Source organism: Colobus angolensis, unplaced genomic scaffold (assembly GCF_000951035.1).
Source record: "Colobus angolensis palliatus isolate OR3802 unplaced genomic scaffold, Cang.pa_1.0 Scaffold463, whole genome shotgun sequence".
NCBI classification, from domain to species: Eukaryota; Metazoa; Chordata; class Mammalia; order Primates; family Cercopithecidae; genus Colobus; species Colobus angolensis.
In genome coordinates, this window is record NW_012118077.1 from 786,408 (window position 1) to 802,958 (window position 16,551).

The window sequence follows — 16,551 nt, forward strand, 5'->3', positions numbered from 1 at the left end:
ATCTCATGTTTCCACCACTGTATAATAACATTAATAACTGAGTAGAGTGGATGAGATATGTCACACACCACAGGAATTATTTGGTTGTAAAATTCTTTCATAAGGATTAGTAATGTGAATTCAGCTGAGCTCTGTGGAGTATAGCTACTCTGTCTCATTCAAAGGGTGCTAAAACCCTCTCTATTGTCATTTTCAAACATATATAAAGGCAAACAAATCCAAACAAGCAAAAAAAGGCTTGGTTATGATGTGAGAGGGTCTGATGTTAAAGTTTGGGCAGGGGGACACTTGCCATATATCACAGGTGCTTTCTCCTTCACTGAACTGTTTAACAAAACAAAATTCAGTTGAACCGAAGCTAAAGACAACTACAACCATCTTTCCCAGTTCTTTTGAATAAATCAAGGAATAATTGTAAGTGCTTCCCTGTTCCCTGTCCTAGCCATTTGTCCAAGCCTGCACTCAGGCTCCCTCTGTGATCAATAGAGAAGACTGTCCATTTGGGGAGGAAAGTCCTTATTTGTAACCAATTCTCTTTCACCCTGACTGACTTTTGCTAGATTGCTTTTTACTTGTTATTCAAAGAGTAGTCTAAAGAGAATGAGCCATTTGCATTTGGAAAATGGCATTTGTGTAAAAGGTGACATTGCCATGGTTTTACACACTTTCCTCGAGTACGTAAAAACTATCTCCACGCCCCCATCTCTCTGTTTGATTTATAACTTGTAATTAGCATATTTTTAAGCTCCCAAGTACCAGTTTCTCAGCTGAAGATGACAAATGGCTGAGTTTTAGACACTCAACCTAGGAGATAGGATTCTCAAGCCACACACACACAAAGTCTAATGGGCACTTTACATAATTTTTACTATAAATGCTGAGAAATTCATTTAAAGGTAAAGTCTTATTTTCCAAGGTATTTAAGAAGAGTGAAATAGGGGTTAATGTTTTATGAAGTTCTCTGCTTTGTGCAGGTAATTATTTCCCTCTTTAAAAAATCTAGCAATTTGATTGTATTATGCAACATCAGATCTGCAGGTACAAATTATACACATGCATGTTAATGAACAGGTTTTGTGCACATTCAAAAGTGAGGCGTTTTAAATGTCAGTCCCAAGAAACCTACAGAAATATTCTAAAGAAAGAGAGCATATTTGCATAAACCTGTCATGGTTTTAAGCACATATAGTTCTGTTCCCCACTAATAACACTTTAGTTGAAATCAAACACCACACATATACGGCAAAACACTACAGTATGTAAAAACCTAACACAGCACAACACAATACAAGAAATAGTACTGAATATATTTGTTACATCCTGAATCAAACCAATAGACTATCTTGTAAACAAAATAGTAAGGTAACACTCAAAAACAGATGAACAATTTATCCACCAAGAATGTATATAGTAAGCCAACAGCTCACTGTGGAAATACACTTAGCATGGTTATTAGAAAATCACAAAGAGTAATGTAACAAGTTACCAAATTTTATGGTCATGTTCTGCTTGATAATTCAAATAGGATGGATGGTAGTTACTAGTTTTCTATTGTGTTGTTTTAACATCTCCATTGATTTTTAATGCTTTATTTTTTATCTGAATTTGCTGGCTGGCAGGTTTGCTTTGCTTAATACATTGACTGCAACACGCTTATTGTTGTGTTGGTAGAATAAGACATATGAGAAAATATATAGAAAGGCCATATGGAGGTTTCCATGGAAAGATTCTGATACTCCATAACTCTGCTGTTCAGAATTTCAGCTGAAATGGAAAAAAAAAAAAAAAAGAAAGAAAGGGTGAGAAATATTGAAAGGTTATTGAATGAAGAGTCAGGAGAGTGTGGTGGGTCTTGTTCCAGTTCTGTCTGTTAACAGTGCCAAAATATCCCCAATCTGAATTTCATATTGAAATGGGGCTTTTGAGAATGATCATCAAAGAACCATGTATCTATGACAGTCTATGATACCCTTTGAGTGCTAATGTGGAGAACTGTCCTAACAGAGATGCACTCCAATGTTTAAGGCATTATTTATCTACTCAATGCCAATACTTGTTGTTGAGCGTACACCCATGTGTCCACCTTTCAACTGGCATGTACTGAGAAAACATGTTTGATACTGAACATTTTGAAATATGCAAATATTAAATACACTTTCAACTTTTTCTCTGAATGTTTTAGAGCCATGTAGAAATAGCCTACCTGTGAAATCTGGGTATTGTATTGTACAAAATTACATTTTGGAATTTTAGAGAAATTTTCAGCACCTATTACATATTGAAGTGATTATGTTCTGCCAAATACCTCTACATTTTCTAACGAAATCAAGCAAGAAGGAATCACTCTTCCCAAACATGCTCTGTTGGAAAGTTAATTTGACAAGTTTTGTTTACCTTGATGTAAAGCAGCCCATGAAAGTTGGACAAGTGTTGGCAAAACCTATATTATCATGTTTAGTGCTATTCCCAAGTTGCCACTATCCCAAATGACACCCCTGCAAACAATTACAATTTATAGCTCCTTCAGTTATCCCATGTGCTCAAAGGTGCCTTTTAAAATCCTTCCTTATGATTGAGGGGACCTATTTATTAAATGTCCAGTTGGCTATCTGCTCTGTCCAGAACACTTAGTGTTCTAAGCCTGTGTGTCCTCAGCAGGAAAGAAGGGCTAGCTGGGATCTGGGGAACTAGTTAACTAGGGAACAGAACTGCTGCCTCCTTCCACCAAATGACACACACCAGGTGTGAGAACTTCAAACTTTCGATGACGAAGGTATGTAATTCAGAGTTGGTACACTATTTTAGTTAGTCCCTAGAATTAATTAAAATACCTAGGAGTCCTAAGTGGCTTCAGAAGTCACATGTTCTTAAGTGAATGATTGCTCAAATGAAGTGTGTGCCATGATGGGCACCAGGCAAAGAGGAGATTGAAGGTGAAGGAGAAGAAGAAAAATCCCACAACAACAAAACTTTTAAAAAAGAGACATGATTGGAATGAAAATAATGACTCAGTTACTAAACTATGTCACTCAAAATTCAATACAATGTCACACGAGAGGCATAGTGCTTACTGTGTTTAACATAATCCTATCAGTAAAATTCTGAAAATTCTTGTTTGATCTCCAAAAATAATGAAGCTATAAAGTGGTTAAAGAATTACAATTCAAAAGTAATCTGTGCCTCTGTCTAACAAATCATATATTCCTTGAATAACAGGAAACCATTTAAGAATGTGTTAGCTCATTGAGAAAATACAGTACCAGCTGTCATTGCCATATAAAAGATACTGCATATTTGCGCTCACATTTCAATTTGGAAAATTTATAATGTGTAAATCAAGCTCTATGTCACAAGCAATGTCTATGAATGAAAATACTTACCAAAGCCTTTTAGCAAGTGTAATTGTGTAAATAAAATATGTAGCCTATAAATATTATTTATATTAATACTTAAAGAAACTTACTGTTCTACTGGGAACTTCTACATCTGTGAAACAAACATGCTGCTATTCAGTTCATCTATTGATAATTGGGGTATCTATAGTAGTAAAAAAGATTTTAGATTAAAATAGTTTCTTGAGAGAATTCTGTTTATGTTGTTATATATGTGGAACTTTTTGTCTATAAGCATGGTTCCCACTTTAATAAAGCAAAATGGCCCTAATATTATACAATAATTATCATATGTATCTCCTTATAATTTCAAGACTCCCCCCAAACTTATAATTTGCCTTGTGAACTCTGCCTAGAAATACCTAAAGCAAATAAAAATAAAAACGACAAGCACATCTAATGTCCATATGAGAAGGAACTTCTGATATAATCACTGGGAAATGATAAAGATATCCATGTCTTGGAAAGAAATGTGATATTTTGTTTTCTCTCCAGTGGATCTGAAGGTAAAGGTGATGACTGTACTAAGCCAAAGTTTAAACACAATAATCAAAAAAGGCAGTAAAATAAATTCTCTTGACCAATGAGGAAGCATTTAAGTAATATTAAGTATATACATTTGAGGATTGGTGTGTTACCAGTAATTAAATATAGAATATCAAGAGCAACATCTGGTAACCAATTAAAAATGAGCAAAACTCCTCTGATTCATCTTGAGATGAATAGCAAAGCACATATAGCACTCTAGAATATACACAAAAATAAAAATTCTAAATGTAACAATGGCTTAAGAAACACATAAGAATCTCACCAATCCAAAAAGCATATACTGTGCATTACCAAAACATTGTAGTTATCTCTATCTGAACAGCTGAAATAAATGGCCAAACCTGATTGCCTGTAGTTGGTGCAGCGAAGGGAACGCTGGTGGCAGGTGTTGTTGCTGCAGACACAGTGGTAGGTGTAGCACCGTGCATCATGGGCACTTTCAGTTGAAAACCACAGAAGCAACATACAGGAGGGTAGAGGATTTATGCAACCATGACATTTACGATGGAATGAGGTGTGGTAGGTATCACAGCAGCAAGCCATGTGACATCATAATGACGAATACATCAGGGTGTTCATGCAATCACAGTCAGTGCAAAGCAACACAGCATGGAAGGGGGAAAATTAAAAAGAGAAAAGGGGAAAGCCAATTATAGTTACCAATATGGGAAATGGAACCATTCTCAACATTTAGTAAGGTTTTGAGCAGAATCCCATTGCAGTTTACTCAAAAGGCTAAATTTTCAGAAGGGGCTATAACGAATGCATATGAAAACAAAAATCCAATGTTACAAGAGCTATCTATCTGAAGCTAGTTAAGCAGACAAGTAACGGGATTGCACATTCAAAATGGAATTAAGGAATCATAAATTGGAATTTAGGTTCACTGACTTATGGACATGAATGCCGTCACTAGATCTGCAGGTGCAAATGGACAGTTATATGTATACTTACCCGATCTGCATGCAAAGACATGGTAGGTAGACTGGTTGGTGTGTGGTAGGGGGGCAGATATGAAGAATACAGTGAACTATGCATGCAGGTTTTTAAGTACACCTCTGGCAAACTCCTGGGAAACTTTGGCCATTTATCAAACAAATACATGGAGTACTTCATAGTAAATCTTGTCTTCATAGCAACTATTATAGCTACAATGGTTAGCAGCTGTGAAATCTCTTGCAGGATGTTTTATCTTTGCCTTTTCTAGTTCCTATCTCTTTTAGAAAGTGTTTTGGGTGCTTTCTGATGTCTAGCTCATTTCAGAAACCAAACCAGGGAATTAATGTGTGAATGGCAATGTGTGAATGGCAAGCACACATATGTAATAATTTATCATGTCTACATCGATTGAATTCAGATTTTCTGAAAGTCTACAGAGAAAATGAATGGCCAAGGAAAAATTAACATGTGCAATACCATAGAAACCGAAAATGTACCCCAAATGGTGATTAACAAAAACTCCATAGTTATCCCTTCCACTTATCTCTAGTTACCCATTACCCAGAGTCATCCCTGTTGTCTTACATGCCAATTCTAAAAACACTCTTGTTTTCCATTTGGGAGTGCAGCAATTTACAGGAAGCAGACCCACTAAAGAATGCAGTTTGCATTCCTAAGCAAAGCTCTAAAGGTGAAAGGACAAGAGAGCATCTTCAAGAAAACTGTCACAAAATATGAAGGCAAAGACACATTTCTCAAACTTGCAGAAGTCTGTTCTGACTGTACACATTATGATTACAATGTATACATATTGTGCTCCTGTTGGTATTAATGGAAATGTTTATTAATTCCTACAGAAGACAGTCAAACCCTCCCTAACAGGGTCCTCACCTCCATTGCCAGGGTTTAGATCTCGCTATGCTAGTGAGTGCTGATACTATGTGGTTGTCATTTTGAACTTTATTCTCAAGAAGCCTGTTAGTAGTGCTTTTGGGGCTCTGCATCTACTCTGGTCCACCAAGGTGATAAAGGTCAATTTGTTGCAAACTCTCAAAAGGGATGTGATAGCCTGGATTGATGTGAGATGGTAGAGTGGGACGGGGTGGGATCATTTCTCCTTGCATAGAACAGAGCTATTTTCTCCTGGTCTGTTCCTTGTGCCCATGAGGACTGTAGGAGCTGTGAACTCCCCACTCCTTCCTCATGATCTTCAGTATTAGGGCTGTATAAAATGGGTTAGAGATGGCTATCTTATTGTGTTAGTGGCTAACGAAAAGATCTGTGTGCAACTGCTTGTTAAAAATCACATAACACCCAAAGAGTCATTTTGAAATGATTCTGTTGTGCCTGGCTTCTATGCCAATGGTGCCTCAGGCTAGAACACTACAGGATTTATTACATAACACTGCAGAATCCTCTGGCTGTGCTGAACTCATCCTCTGGCAACATGGGAACATTGAATGCTTTAAGTTGTATAGATAACTTTTTCAGGGAGGAATTGTTTCATTGTACTTTACAAGTTATACATTTTAAGTATTTTACAATTTTTAAATAATACACGTTAAGCAAAGAACAAAACTGCCCAGTCTGGCTAGTTTCAAATATTGAAAAAGAAACTTTTTAAATATTTCAGTTGCTATTATTAGGGTAGAAATAGAGAAATGACAGGGCCAGCATTTGGCCACAGTGGCAACCAACTAGGACTTGAGAAAGTAGGACTATTTTGATGCTACAAAGACATAAAACAGAAAGCACTATGTTAAACCTTAACACACTCAGAAAATTTCCAGCCACATCTTTCAGTCATTCATCTTTCATAGTCACAACAGAAAAACACATTTTTTCAGATTAGAAAATGTTGATAATTTTTGTAGAAAACCTACCAATATTTGAAGCGGGTGCCATGCACAGTATTGGCCCTGTACACCATGCAGAAAAGCGTGGAAAGTAAATAAAAGAGATATTTGATTATTAAGGATTTACTGATAGAAATACATTTTAACAGAAAGATTATTTCTTTGCAATATCAATTACTCAGCACATGCAAGTCCAACAATCTCTCATGTTTACAATTACAGATTAGCTTTAAGGTCACAAACCCACGTAATCAAAATAATTCTTGGATTCTTAGGTACAAAATGAGCTATAATTTTTCTTTAAAAGAATTAACTCACTTAAATTACATATTTATTGTGGACAAATACATCCTAAATAATTTTTATAATAAGAAGGAGAATTTTAATTTATTACACATATCATTTTCTAAATATGCTCCAGAATCTTGTATCTGGTGTCTGTATTTCTATTTAGAGTATTAATCTGTTAACACTGTCTCCTCCACTGTCTCATAGTCAATAGGACTCGACTATGAATATATGGCAAACAGGTTCCATTAAGGGAAACCTCTTAGCTGGACAGGCTTTTATGTTGCTACTAATCAAGTGGAAGGGAATTTTTCTGAAATTTTTGCTTATGAAACTAGATGTCATGTTGGCCAAATCTTGCAAACAATTTAAACTTGGAAACAAACTAACTGTAGTATTAAGAAAACCTAAGATGAACAGCATAAATTTTATTATTTTCAACTACCTTGACTAGACTTCCAGGGCTACTGAATTCATTCCATAGCTATAATACAAATTGGAAGTAGCCAAGGTAGAGTGATCTAACGTGTAGGTAAATTACCACAATTTTTGAAGAAAAAAAATGCTAGGAATAAAGTCATGTCAACTCATACTGGTTTTCTCTTTTACTCTGTAGACATTATGTGTTTTCTTCTTAAGTTGGGAGAAAATATCTAAATTATTAGATATCAGTGGTTACTTATCATAAGGGATATAAGAAAGTGCTGAAGAATTCCTTATTTCCTCTCAGAAACTATCATATCAATGTATATGAATTGTATAATTTAAATGATGGCATGAAGGACTACTGTGACTAGTAATTAAAGACTGGTGTTTCACGGTACCTTTCAAAATTAATTAACTGATTAATTTACTAATTAACCAATAAGTTTTCTCAAGTCTGGGTATTAGCAAGGATTTCTAAATTTTTTTAAAACATATGTTATTTTCATTTAAAAATAGTTTCCAATCTTGGGCATTTAGCATTCTGTCAAAAAAAAAAAGAAAAAAGAAAAAAAATGCTGTACTCTCAATGGTTAGAATTTTCAATTTATTCTTAAGAGACTATATGCTCATCCTTTTAACTACTAAACCACTGGAAGAAAATTATTTTCCCCCCAGTATATGATATGTAATTGAACAAATTTCTGGCTTAATATTTTCTATTCAACTTGGTGTAAAATAGGCTATTAAATATAGCTGAATGTAGGAGATAACAAAATATGCTGCAAAATGTCAGAAAAGATAAACTGCTATGTATTTTATATTAACTGATTCAAGAGTTACAGGCTAAAATTATCTGTTTAATCTATATTATACTATATTATGCAGTTAAGGGTAGTTTTATTTTAACTACCTTTGGCATATCAAAGATATATTGACAACGCATTTCCATAATATCGAAGCTGGGAGTTTTTTCCTTTTTTTTTTTTTTCAACAACACCCTATTGTCTGTGACAGTGATACCTAAGAGTCAAGGAATTAGTTTGAGACTGAACCAAGTGAATTAATCATAAGCAAAAACCAAGAAATGCTAAAAAGAAAAATGTTGACACCTTTTCCTAGTTTGATTTCAAACCATGAATGTTCATGACTTATAGAAAAACAAGTAGTTCTAGATACTAGCAGATAAGCATAACTTCCTTGTTTTATTTTTAATCAAAAAACATGTCCTCCTATAAAAGCTCTTTGAAAGCTGCTTTGCATTGTATACATTCACAACATCACCAAACTCGCTGCAGTGCCCAGAGCTGTGTTCTCACCTGCAGGGATAAACGCCGGCTGTGGGAGCTGCAGGTTAGTCAGAGCCTGTTGGCAGTGGAAAACAGTGGGATTAAAGACCGGGGTGGCACCACTGGGCTTTTCCAGTGCTGATCTCTTTGGTATCAGTTGCAGTGTACCAGGCTGCAGGGCCTGTGGGGGGAGAGATGGTACTAGTACTAGAGAAAGTAACAAATGTACTCAAACCAAGCAAGCACCAGTTATATAAGGTATTTCCTGGGAATCCTCCATAAGGGTATCCATCGGGCAAGACACTGGATAAGCAGTGGCCCCACAGCAAGGTAATCAGCTGCAGAGATAAGGGGGTTCACGACCGTGTGCAGTGGCTCATGCCTGTAATCCCAGCACTTTGGGAGGCTGAGACCAGCAGATTGTTTGAGCTTAGGAGTTTGAGACCAGCCTGGGCAATATGGCAAAACCCCATCTCTAAAAAAATAGAAAAATTAGCCAGGCATGGTGGTGCATGCCTGTGGTCCCAGCTACTTGGGAGGCTGAGGTGGGAGGACTGCTTGAGCCCAGGAGGTCAAGACTGTAGTAGCTGAGACCACACCAGTGCACTCCAGCCTGAGTGACAGAGCAAGAGCCTGTCTCAAGAAAAGAAAAAAAAGGTAGTCCACTACAGGAGCAGTAGTCCAAAACAGAAAAAAATGTAAAAAAAAAAAAAAGGTTTTCACCTTCACTAATTTAGACCTCATTTGGGCAGGATGTGACAGAAAGCTACTACAGTAAACAATCATTTATAATTAATATCTCAGGGATACTCATCTGTGAATCTATAAAAATGAGATTAGCAGAAGCAACAGATAGCAGGAAAGAGATTCCTGCCTGTTAAAACTCCGATACAGATCTAGGACATAAATGGCATATAGGTGATAAAACAGATGTTGGTAGATCAGAGTCTGACACTGTCACCCCATAAAATAAAATCCAATTTATACAAAGACTTCAGGTTCAAATCCAATAACTATATATTTCCTAACTAACAGGTAAGGAAAAAGCAAATGAATATTTCCTCCCCTACCACCTACCTCACCCAGGTACTATATAGATAGCTAGCAAAATATATGCAGTTCTTATTTATAGAGGCTTGCTGTGCATTTCGGTATGTACCATTTGCTTTGTTAAGTTCTTGTAAGGTTTAATTCTAAAACCTATTAGCATTTTTAAACCATCCTTTCATGTCTACAGTTCTTTCAAAATCCCACTGTGCTTACAATACTCAGTCAAACTTGCCCCTGGATCAGATTCTTTGGAGAAGTTTAACACTACTTCACATTTTTTTTTCTCAGCAAATTGCATGTTACTTAAAAAACATGTCCCAGCAACAACAATTAGGTATCCTCCAAATTCTTAAGGAAACAGGAATGCTTGTATTGAGTAACTACCCTACCATGCGTCCAAAAGGGTAATGCCATGACCTCGTTCCTGTGGATAACAAAGGTCTCAAGGTATCTCTATTTTCTTTTGGGAACTCTGCTGTCAGTACACACATTGTGACAGAGCTGCTTTTCATTTCACCTAAACAAAGAAAAGCATGCTAGAAGAGTGAGATAAAATAAACTGAGTAGCTTTAGAGATACAAAATTTCCAAATTTATCCCAGCAGACCAGATGGCAAAGGTCAGGACTAAAATCATAAACCATGAAACAAAATCTATCATTTCGAATGCCTTTTATCACCATTGGGAGAAAATGGTTTTGCTGAACATTTTAACTAAGACAGAAGACTTAGTTATCTGGTTGTTAAAAAGATTTCCCTTTGGTATAAATGGGGAGTGTCCCTTTCTCTTGAAAGCTGGCAGCATGGTATGATAATCAGAACCACAGTTATTATGTTCCCTAGTAAACTATAAATTGGGGTGAAACCTAGATGAGCATTCAACAGGCAGACGCTGGTAAAGTAGTACTGCTTGTTTATGGCTGGGGTTTATCCTGATGGGTCAGTGCCCAGTTCCAATTGGGTGGTGATTGTACTACTAAATTCATAAACCTGCCGAAGAAGTGTGAGACTGTGGATGAACTAAGTATCAACCCTTTATGTCTTCATTTTTTTTTTTTTTTATTACAAGCTGCTTTCTGTGAACTTAACCTGAACTATATACATGAACAAGGTAAAAATGTCTCTTTTGCAAAGCATGTCCACTATGAATCCTTAAAAATATAAAAAGCTTGAAGTTCTTCATGAAGCCCTTCTTTATTTAATCTTACCTCTATCAAATTCCTATAGGCCAACTTGATCTCACTGCTAAGACCTTGCTGTGATCAGTTACTTAAAAGGGAATTTTATATTGATATTCACAAGTAACAATTGAAGGCCTACGATATAATATTTAGCTCTCTAAATGGAAATTTGAGGCTGACTTATAACCTATGCATTCTATCAAACACACTCAAATAATCAGAAATGGACAGATGCATATGAAGCTATTTTCCTAGCTTATAATTCTCCCATTCAAAAGCATTTAAGACAAAAAGAATTTGGTAAAGTCTTTTTTAACATTAATTAACAGATTATGTTGTTCAGATCAAGGGAGAAAGTAAATTTGTTCTACTTTGGTGCTCAGATCCTTCATGATGTGATGAGTTCAGCTCTGAAAAAAAGTGGAGCCAGTCTGAAAACGGTACTGTGTCCTTGAAACCACAAACTACTAGGAAAAGTGGGAGAAATCTGCAGTATTTGGCTTAGAGAGGAGACATGAGAGTACTTCTCACTTGGAATAGGGACTGACTTCTTTCGTGAAGTTCCAGTTGAAGCAAGATAAATTTCAACTCAGTATGAGGAAAACCTTCTTAATAGGGATGTTTGAAAATAAGTGTCTCTGTGTTGTGAAATAGGCAAAGTCTCTGTCATGGGAGTCCAAACTATGAATGTTTGTGAGGAGATTTAGCTACAGTGCATCTCCTGGGCTTCAGGGTCAAGTCAGTGCTTTTTCCACACCCAGGGAACATGAGGTTTCCTGCGGGTTTTGTCCTTTATTGGAGCTGTTATGCCTTATTACACAAGGAAAGGTCCAGGTAGAAAAAGAAAGACATAACAAGCAGCACATCAAAACAATGGACAGCTGTGGCAAACTTAAGTCATAAGAATTCCTGGTTCTCACTGATTGCACTAGTGTTACACAAATATTTTTCCTGCTTCCTACCTTTCGGTGTTACTAAGCAGCACTAACTATTCCCCCAAAACTGGCTTTCTATAGCAACTTAAAAGTCAGGCCTCTGGGCTGTGCATGGTGGCTCATGCCTATAATCCCAGCACTTTGGGAGGCTGAGGCAGGAGGATCACCTGAGATCAGGAGTTCAAGGCCAGCCTGGCCAACATGATGAAACCCAGTCTCTATAAAAAATACAAAAATTAGCCAGAAGTAGTGGTGCACGCCTCTAGTCCCAGCTACTCAGGAGGCTAAGGCTAGAGAATTGCTTGAACCTGGGAGGTAGAGGTTACAGTGAGCCGAGATCATGCCACTGCATTCTAGCCTGCCTAGGCAACAGAGTGAGACTCTGTCTCAAAACAAACAACAACAAAAAACACCCCCCCCCCCCACCAAAAAACAACAACGGCGACAACAACAAAATACCAAAGTCAGGCCTCTGCTCCCAACCATGTAGAAATTTTCCCCCAGACTAAGCAGGCTGCTGTCCTTGATACTATGCCTCTAGAGAGGAAAAGTGGCCTTAACCTTTAGGAAATTACAGCCTACTTAATATCCTATCTTTTAAGTGCTCTGTTTTTGAAAGGCATTAAGGATGTTAGTAGCAAAGTGCCCATGAAAGTGGCTCACAGAGCAGAGGCAACTTTCTGCCTCTCTAGGATATTGAGGGTAGTGAAACTATAAAAGCACTAAAAAATAACTTACTGTTTAAATTATATAGTTTACACTTACTCTGAAAATTGGAGAAAGAGCACAGTAGGTTAAAAGCATTAGTAAGGCTTTTAAATAATTATCTTTAGAAAATCTTAGTAAATAAAGTAGAATAAATAGGTTCTTTCTTTTCCAGCTTATAACCTTGACTGTTCATATTAAGGTCTACTCATGACTATCCATGATTATGGTTACAGGATATTAGACAAATTGAGGAATATATAAAGCATTTACTCTGAAACAGGCCAGAAGTACAGGCCTTTTCTTACCATGGCAGAGGCAGCTGAATGGTTCATCTGGTGATGAGCCGCCTTGAGTTTGGCTTGTAAGTGTGCAGGAGGATGAAAGTACTTGCATTTCTCCCGCGAGCATCGACCTTTGATGTAATCCATGCAGATTGTCACAGTATTATCACTCGCTTCAATCATGGAAGCATCAGTAGGGTGAGCATAGCGGCAATCATTCTCCCCACGGGTACAATTTCCACGCTGAAATTCTCGGCAAACCTTAGAACACACACATGCACATACACACGCATCACACTGATGACTGGAAGCTGACTGGCTTTTATTTATTTTGCTAGCGAATGTAACAGAAATTATACATACATTGAATATATTATTTATGAACAAATCTAAAAAGATAAAGAATAATGTAAAGCCATATTCACTATGAGATATAAACAGACAGAATTTCTATTCCCAGAAAAAAATTCTATTCTCAACAAAGGGAGGTTGTCCTTACATTAAAATAAAAATGCTTAAAAAAAGTATTACTGAAAACCAGTTTTAATTCTCCAATTAATACACAGCCCTAAGCATAATTAGTGTTTATTTAAGTCCAAGATGAGTCTTTATCACACCGTAATGCACTGGTTTTCCAAAGTCAACTTGTGAACCATAACTGAGTTATATGTACAATCAGATTCTATTACAATACCTTACTAGGCATTTAAGGGGCTGCAAATGGAGCTGACTTGATAAGGAAAAGACTAGCTATTTCAATGTACAAAGAATAACAAGAGAAAAATGAAGGACTTCAATAAATCAAAAAGTTGTTTGAAATTTCTTTCAGATTTTCTTTTCTTAGGCATCGGGGGTATTTATTGCCTAGCACATCACTCTCAAAATGGAGAAAAAAGTTGAGGCACTATGAGACTAATTTACTTTCTTTATTCATATAGCTTTACATTCTGCAATCATAGAGAGTTATATTGTCTACTTTTTTCCCACTTTGATTAGTCTAGCAAGTAGAGACTCATTAACAAATACAATAATCTGTTTCTGAAAGCTGGAGCCTAGGTAAAAGGAACATTCCCACAGAGGCTTCCTGCACCATCGCACAGTCTATGGCTAGGTACACTTAACATATTGTTTGACCCACCATACAGCTGAATCAATGCACTTTATAACAAGGTATGATTGCAGTAGTAAAATGTTTAACATTTTTCTGAGGTTATACCCTATAAGCTAAGAAATTTGGGTTCTCTTATTTAAAACACAACACATTGGGCTCTGAGAATACTGCTTTATGTGTAAGGTTAATATCTATTCTACAGGTATTTATATATATCTTCACAAATACCTCCAGTTTATCTGAACGCATCAGTTTTGGGCCAACAGCTCCTGGCATTGCAAGAGGTGGGTTTCCAGGAATCAGAACAGGTGTATTTGGTACAAGTTCTGCAGGAACGAGGCTCATCCCAGGATGTGGTATGTAAGGATTGAAAGCCATGGGAGGATTAGCTGGAAGTGATGGAGTCATAGGAAAAGAACCCTGTATGTTTAAAAGAGAAAAAAAAAGATGTTAGAGGTAAACAGATTCTTCCTGTCATTACACAAAGAGGCATTCTTTCAGAAACATCAAAATTACTTACGCTACATCAAAATTTACCATTGTTTCTTCTGATTTATTTTTAGCCTCTTACTAATTCCCATAGAGGAGTTGCTTTTAAACCACAAATCTCTTTAAGTAATAACTTTATTGGTAAGCTGATAAAATAAGCCACATGACTTTAACAGTCACGAATTAGCCAAATTAAATCTCATTGCTAGAGTCTGTTCCAAATGTGTTTCCTCCAACTCTTTCTTTTTTCCCTAAAAACCATGTCACCAATGACATTACACATATGGACAATCTTCTTTGTTTCCTTACACAGGCATGGCCTTTGCATTCAGTCCCTTTCCTTCCTCCTTCCTCTTCCGCATCAATACTGCTTGGCTGTAAGGCTGTCTGTCCTACCACAGGCCCCACCTGTACTACCAAATACTGGCTGTGCTTCTGTCTTCCTGGCCCACTGACAGTTATGGAACACAGCAAGGAGTTGAAGAAGAAAGGGATAAATTAGAAAAAGTGAGTGCTTTAATGTCTACCTAAAATGAGTTTACTATGGTCCATTATATTTTGTTATTTTTTTAAATTAGAGGTCCTGTTTTGTTTAATTTTTTAATTTTTATGTGTACATAGTAGGTATCTATATTTATGGGGTACCTGAGATATTTTGATACAGGCATACTATATGTAACAATCACATCAGGGTAAATGGAGTACCTATCACCTCAAGCATTTATCATTCCTTTGTGTTACAAACACTCTAATTATACTCTTTTAGTTATTTTTAAGTGTACAAGAAATTATTGTTTACTGTAGTCATCCTAGAGGTCCTGTTTCACAAGCTAATCTGACTTGCCCAGCCTTGTCTTTATCTAGGGGGCCAGATGATATTCATAGTTCAAAAGAAGTCACTAGAAATGCTACAAGAATCCCTGTTAGGCAGGAAGAGATAAGATAACAGGATTATATGGTATACAAACTAAGTGTAACTTGTAAAAAATAAAAAAAGCCTCAGAAATGCAAAAAGCTATTACTGTTTTTTCTATTTTCAAAGATCCTGGGACTCAAAAAGTTTGATATGTGTATTTCCTTTATCATCTGTCACAACATTATTTATCACTTTGCTGTTTCCCAGTTTGTTCCACACATGGGTATCTTTTCTTGTCAATGTAGTCTTATTCCTTTGATAGTTCTCATCTCCCCTATAGTACCCAACACTTAGTGAATGACTGGTTGACAGATATACTCAATAATACATTTTAAAAGCTTAATGAATGAATAACAAATCATGACTAAATGTAGTATATTTCTAATAATGACTCTATAAGGTAGTTACTGTGAAACTGGTGGTGTCTCACTGTGTATTACTAATTACATGCGTTCCTTTTTGCTTTATAAAATTTTTTCACGTTAAAAAGAACCCAAATCTGTTGCATTTGCCAAACTGTGCCCATACCTGCTAAGTCACATTAATAGAAACAAGTCTAAATACAAATTGTGGAATATAAAGTGAGGGGCAATGTATACTCTTTGCCTCACCCCCACACAGACTTGAAATTGTCACCCGCACAGCATTCCAAGAAGACCCTGTTATAAACCATATTCAGCTTAGAAGGAAGCACTCCCCCATTAGCATTCTACCTTAGATGAGTTTATCAAATTAGCTGATTGGGACATTAGGAAGAGCAGGAAGAATCTGGCGCCAAAAAACTGGCAAGACTCATGAGGGTGAGTAGAAAAGGCATGGTTGCTAAGAGCCTTAAGTGGAAAGGGAACGCCAGGTGCCAGGAAAGATGATGGCATAGTCAGGAGAAGGACTCTAAAGTCTGTGGGCAAATAGCCAAGGGCTGACCCAGTCTAACTAGGTCTTATGATATAATAGACTACAGGAACATGGGATACTTGTCATGGAATGAGATGTGAAGCTCAGGAACTAGCTGATGTGACATTATCTTATATAATGAGAAGTAAATCTTCTGGAAACAGCCACCCAGGCATGCTTCAGCAATAAGGCAGACTTTATCGATGTAATGATTCATAGTTGTCTCAAGATCACCAAGAAATCTCTGATGAG

General features: G+C 36.6%; 1 protein-coding gene across 4 annotated transcripts in view; it reads right to left on the reverse strand.

The window, feature by feature from the left end:
- Positions 1 to 242: 242 nt before the first annotated feature.
- MBNL3 (muscleblind-like splicing regulator 3) overlaps positions 243 to 16,551 on the reverse strand; it is a 111,821-nt gene continuing 95,512 nt past the window's right edge. For 3 of the 4 annotated variants that reach the window (XM_011958255.1, XM_011958252.1, XM_011958254.1), the window contains 6 exons: positions 14,229 to 14,420; positions 12,914 to 13,150; positions 8,767 to 8,917; positions 6,764 to 6,799; positions 4,283 to 4,377; positions 243 to 1,764 (listed from right to left, as the gene is read on the reverse strand). In XM_011958255.1, the coding sequence (XP_011813645.1) occupies positions 1,753 to 1,764; positions 4,283 to 4,377; positions 6,764 to 6,799; positions 8,767 to 8,917; positions 12,914 to 13,150; positions 14,229 to 14,420 (723 nt within the window). In that variant the 3' untranslated portion in view covers positions 243 to 1,752. Of the gene's footprint in view, positions 1,765 to 3,463; positions 3,538 to 4,282; positions 4,378 to 6,763; positions 6,800 to 8,766; positions 8,918 to 12,913; positions 13,151 to 14,228; positions 14,421 to 16,551 lie in introns of all 4 variants that reach the window. The other variant, XM_011958253.1, reaches the window with a different exon arrangement.